Source organism: Talpa europaea (genome assembly GCF_964194135.1).
Source record: "Talpa europaea genome assembly, chromosome: 9".
Taxonomy (NCBI): domain Eukaryota; kingdom Metazoa; phylum Chordata; class Mammalia; order Eulipotyphla; family Talpidae; genus Talpa; species Talpa europaea.
The window spans coordinates 113,458,091-113,463,854 of record NC_140076.1 but is presented as its reverse complement, the minus strand read 5'-3'; the positions used below and the strand labels follow the sequence as shown (position 1 = coordinate 113,463,854).

Sequence of the window (5,764 nt, the reverse complement as noted above, 5' to 3'; positions counted from 1 at the left end):
CATTGCGTAGTGGCATGCAGACCCCCACAGATACCCCTTGGGGGTTCTCCTAGGGAGTCTCCTGCACAGGCCTGGCAAGGAGCAGGGGACCCAAGGGCATGGGGCTCTCCCAAGGCCCGTGTGCTGCAGTGCTCCGCAGCTCCATCTGCAAACCCATCCATACCCCCCACCCCAATTTGGCTGTAAACTCTGGGCAGTTCAGTCTGAATGTTTAGTGGCGCCAAGTCAGCCGGTCTGGTTCAATAGCCTCCGCACTCACCAGTGTGGCCGTCAACAAGTATTTCCTTATCAATAAAATGGGAAGAGTAGTCTGCACCCCAGGTTTCTGGGGAGGACAGAAGGCAGGGCGCAGTGCCAGCAGTCTAGCACATGCCCGCAACATGGTCGGTGCCTACGTGACTCTTCGTTGGTCCCCACCCTGCCCTTCCAGACCCTCTGTCCACCCCAGATCCATGCTGTTTTCTAAGTAGGAGGTGGTGGTACGTGGATATGGAGGGGGAAGGGGGCAGGTGACCATTCACATACATCAGGCATGAAACCATTTATTATTCTTTTCATTGAGCTATGCAAAGAAATAGGAATTTTTAAAAGAAAAGAAATACTTCTGCATTTAACACAGGAAATGCAAACTAGCCAGTTAGACTTTCAGTTGAAAGAGGCCCAAAGAGCTCAGACTCAGCAGCTAAGACTTTGGTACTAGGCAGCTGCTGGCTTGACCTCTGGGGGGTGGGGATAGGCAGGAAGCTTCTGGTGGGCTTGGGAAGGTTTCTAGTAGCAGGACGAAGACAACATGGTGGGTATCTTATACAAGGGAGGCTGTCGGGTCTGGGCTGTACCCATGTTGCTTTCTGGATGCAGCCGAAAGGGAAGAACTTTCTAGATCTCTCCCAGAGATCCTCACCACCCCCAGATCAGTGAGTCTTCGTTTTCAGGGTCTTATTGTGGTGTTCCACCAAAGAGCCAACCCACTCCGTGGTTTTCTGCTTGGCTTCCTCCCAGCTGAAGAGGGGCTTATAGCCCAGGTCTCTCTGGGCTTTGCTGTAGGAGAAGGTGATGATGCTATTCGACAGCGTCAGCCAGTGGCGGTTAAGGGGCGGGTGATAGGTGTAGATCGGGCTGAGCAGGAAGCTTACCATCTCCAGCAGGAAGGCCAGCCAGTACCTCAGACTCAAGGGCAGGCTCCCTCCGGGATTGGGGGAGAAGCCCCATTCTTTGGTCAAGTTGTAGGTGAGGTTGTCGTAGCTGAGGTGAGGCGTGTCATCTGCGATGTAGTAGAACTGTCCTTGGACCCTGGGAGCCTTCTTGGGGTCCTGCAGGGCCCTCAGCGCCAGAATGTGGGCCCAGGCCGCATTGCCCACGTACACGGGGTTGACGACGGAGTAGCTGCAGTGATTCGACAGGATGTGGTTGTTCTGTAGCGCCTCATCCACACTGTAATAAAGGAACTGGCTTCCTTCCCCATAGATGTACATGGGCCTCAGGGCACACGTGGACAAGGTGCCGCCATTCTGAAGCCCCCTCCCATTGGCTGCCAGGACGGCCTCCTCGGCCAGCTGCTTGCTCAACGAGTACGGGGCCGGCCAGGTGGTCTTGTGAAGCTCTTCTTCACGCGCATTCACGATGGCCTCCCTGTAGGAGTTGGGTCCTGCCACCTCGATGGTGCTGGTGTAGATGAAGATGGGCACGCTTGCCTGGACACAGGCCTCCAGCAGCATCTGGGTCCCTGCAGCAGGGGCAAATGGTCATAACCCAGGCCAGCCTGTCCAGAGACACCCAGCGAGCAGGACTGGGTGAGTCCTGTCGCCGACAGGGGTACACCTGTGCCCCTGAGGTCTGGCCACACCATGAAGGCTGGAAATATGCAGCTGCAAGAAGAGACTGACATCTGGGTTCTGGGGAGCAAGACTTTCTCGGCCTCTGGATTTCAATGACCTGTCTGATCTTTTACTTTTGGAAAAGGACACAGGGTTGCCACTTAGTATTTTGCTGAGTTAGGATATTAAAAAATACCATTTATCATCCTGCCATCCCATTAAAGGCAGACTATTTGAAATCAAAAAGTGAGGGGGTCTTAATCTCAGCCCAGGGACAGTTCTCACCTTGGCCATGAGCGCTGGTAAATATACACTCAATTCTGGATATTTTTCTCTGTTTTTTGAGGATCAATAAAAACTGTTATAGGACTTTTGTTTTTTTGTTTTTTGTTGTTGTTTTTTTTTTTTTTTTAATAGGACTTTGGGAGTCACTGAGCAGCTGATTAGTGGGTTCGGGGGAGAAGCTCCATTCCTTATTGTGTGTTGCCTACAAAGGCCACCCCCAATCTGGGCTGTGACTTGTTTTACCCAGATACAGAAAGTGGGCTGATCAGCACCCCCTTTGCACTCCCCAGCTGTGCCCTGGCCTTTGGGCTGGAGCCTGGTGGAGAACAGGGAGAGGAGTGTGCCCTCTGGTGGCAATTCCTGGGATGGGAGGATCTGATGTGCAGGGTCCAGCCCGGAGCTGTGGCCCGGAGCTTGTGACAGACCTGGTGCCTCAAGTCACACGGCCCTTTGTTCTTGGTCTCATCAGGTGACCAATGCCTTAGCGCTACGCGAGGGCTTCAGTGATGGCCGAGGAAACACCTGTGAGGTCTGCATCCAGCCGGGGGAGCAGAGGAGGCTGGGCAGCAGTAGTGTGGGGCCTGAGTTTCCTCACATCTTGTTTGGAGCAACAGTGGGGAGACGTCCTCCTCAAGAACATCTGGCCGCGATCTGGCCACCTAATGTCCTCAGCCTCTTCAGCGAAAGAGCCGAGCCTTGATTTCTCAGCTAGTAGCCACGAGAGAAAGCGCTTGGCACAGGCCTGGGGAGGTGCTCAGCGAAGGGCCCCTCTTCCCTTCCTCCCTACACCCCGATCCTTCCACCACCTCCCTGGGACACGCTACCTTTCACATTGACATTCATTATGGTGTTTCGGTGGATAACGTTCATGTAGTCAATGAGGGATGCGGCGTGAATGACGGCCGAGATGCCCTGGCAGGCCTGCCTGAGACAGTGTTCATCCAGAATGCTCCCTTTCAGCAATGTCAGCTTCATCTTCCCCTGCAGCTCTGTGTGGACAGGGGGCGGGTCATTGCAAGGCTCTCTGCGCCCGGCCAGGAGTGTCCTGATAGTGGTAGCATGTCCCTCAGGTCTTCAGGGCACCACTGGGGAGGGCGGGAGGAAGCACATTCTGTGGAAGGCTCAGAAAGCAGAAGGGTCCCCTTTTTGAAAGGAGCAGAGATCTGCTTCCACCCCCTCCCCTTCCAAGAATTTGAGCCACAGGGAATGGAGAGTGCCTGGAGCATAACATTGTCCAAGAGAGTTGTGTGGAGTTCAGCGTGGTTTTTTTTTTTTGGGGGGGGGGGTAGGTATGGATATAAGAGGGAAGAACTTGAATTTAACTCTGCAGGGAATGAGGAATCATGTGTGGATTTGGAATAAGAGGAGAAACATAAAAAATTGTGCTGTGGGAAGGTAGCCTGGCCGCCACGTAGGACGCGGATTGGCATGGGGGTGTAAGAGAAAACGAGGCCAAAAAGGAGATTAATCGAATTCCATAGACAGTTCAGGCGAGGAGGGCTTGAAGCAGGGTGTCAGGGGGAGCAGGAAGGGGGAGCACATCTGGCTGGCCACGCTCTAGCGGCAGCCTCCTTGCCAGTGTCCCTGGCAAATAGTGCTGAGAGTGAAGGGAGCACAGTGTCTGCAGAAGCCAGAGGTGGGGAGGAGCAGTGATGGGTGGGGCTCTGGACACTGGGGGGCGTTCCCAGGATCTCTGGGGTGCCAGGGCCTGCAGGTACACCCCACTGCTGGGGAGGGGGCAGGGCATTGGTTTGGGGACACATGGGGGGAATGGGAGAGAATGAAGACTTGGTCCCCGTCTCATCCGAGCTTGGGCCCCGTTTGTCAGAGGACTCAGCAGGTTGCTTTACTTTTGCAACCTGGTCCTATCTTCCCCATGGGGGTGAGGCCAACCTTTGTATTCAACCCACTATAAACCCAACCTTTGTATTCACCATGGGGGCAGGCTCTGGGGAAAGACCAAAGAGGGGCTCAGTGGGCTCTGCAGCCTCATCCCTGTGGCGACGCAGAACAGGGACCTGAGGTTGAAGAGATGGGCTGGAGACCAGCAAAGCATGTCACCCTCTGGCCTCTAGCTCCTTTGCCATGCCAGCTTCCACCCATCCTGTCTCTCTCTCTGTCTCTCTCTCTCTCTCTCTCTCTCTCTCTCTCTCTCTCTCTCTCACACACACACACACACACACACACACACATATGCAGGCACGCGTGCACACACACACACACACACAGGCACAAGCACACACTTAGCCCTATATCCCTTTATCTTACTTTTACCGAAGTAAAGGGAGACTCAGAAGACCGGGCACTTGGGACAAGGTCTCCAGTTGCTTTTGCAAATGTCACACAGCAATTGCCCCATCAAAAATCTTCATGATATGGAAGGATTGTTGCTAAGGAGAGAACTGGTTTTCCAGATCAAAAGAAAAGAGGCCTGCAGTCCAAGGTGGCTGACTGCAGCCTTCTCTCTAGCTCCAGGGCCCAAATCCAGGCTCCTGACTGCCAGCCCAGTACCCTTTACACAACAGCACTGTGATTTCTTCTCTGCTGACTCTGGACACGACATCAGCCTTGATTCAGCAGCCACTTTATTTAATTTGATAGACAGGTTCCCCCATCCCCTCCCACCACCACCACCACCACACACTGACACGGAGAGCTTAAGAGGGACTAAATTTCACTTACTAGAAATTTCCTCCTGGATTTCTGGTTTGAAGACTTTGTCCAGTAACCTGATCTCCTGCAGTTCCTTCTCCTCCATCAACAAGCGGACGATCCTGAGACCCAAAAACCCTCCTGCTCCTGTCACAAGGCATTTCCATCCAGTCATGGCCAAATCTTGGTGTCAAAAAAACACTCGCCAGGAGCCTGAGATCGCTGGGGAGCAGACTGGATTAGAGGTGGCCCTTGGGAGGGTAGAAAAGAGCTCTTGAATGGTTACAGACTCACACACCCCATTCCCTTCACTCCACTTTGGCAAAATCCCCTGCTTCCCCCTCTAATACCCCAGCACCCCCTAATAATGGAAAGAGAGTAGAAGAAAGCTCTAACCTGGTAGATCGTTGCAAGCTAGACTTGAGCGTCTGGGTTCCAGTCCCTTATCTCCCAAAGGCAGGACTGGAGATTTATATGCTGTAGCCTCTGACTCAGCCTCTTTTCCTTGAAATAGTATTACATACCTATTGTTGACTCCTCCTCCAGCACTCTCCGCCCCCCAAGAGTGGTGACCTGCAGTTTCTATCTCTCCTTCTTCCAAGGCACAGCAAGACAAAGGGACCCTCAAGGCCACAGCAAGATAAAAAGTGGTGTCTAGTTTCAACCACGTCAGCTGTGGGATCCACGATCTGTGAGCTTGGACAAGACGAGGAGACTTCTCCCAGCGCAACGTGAATTTTTATCTGGCACGCTAAGTGGATCTGGGGTGGGAGGCCAGGTCTACTTTAACTCATCCTCTCCTCTCCTGAAGCCTTGCTTGAAATGTCATCTTGCAATGTTTAGAAATTTGCAGAGGTCGCAGCTCCACGTTTGAAGCTGAGTTTCATGGTGACTGCCTTCCCCACCCAGCATACCTAGAAGCTCAATTTTTTATTTATTTATTTATCTATCTATCTATCTATCTATCTATCTATCTATCTATCTATTTATTTATTTATTTATTTATTTATTTA

At 52.6% G+C, this 5,764-nt stretch overlaps 1 protein-coding gene across 1 annotated transcript; it reads right to left on the bottom strand.

Moving 5' to 3' along the window:
• Positions 1–911: 911 nt before the first annotated feature.
• Positions 912–4,926, bottom strand: LOC311177619 (3 beta-hydroxysteroid dehydrogenase/Delta 5-->4-isomerase-like; the record flags this gene model as incomplete). Its single annotated transcript, XM_084243788.1, has 3 exons — positions 912–1,723; positions 2,924–3,088; positions 4,782–4,926. The coding sequence occupies 3 exons, from the start codon at positions 4,924–4,926 to the stop codon at positions 912–914; spliced, it is 1,122 nt and encodes a 373-aa protein (XP_084099914.1).
• Positions 4,927–5,764: the final 838 nt, after the last annotated feature.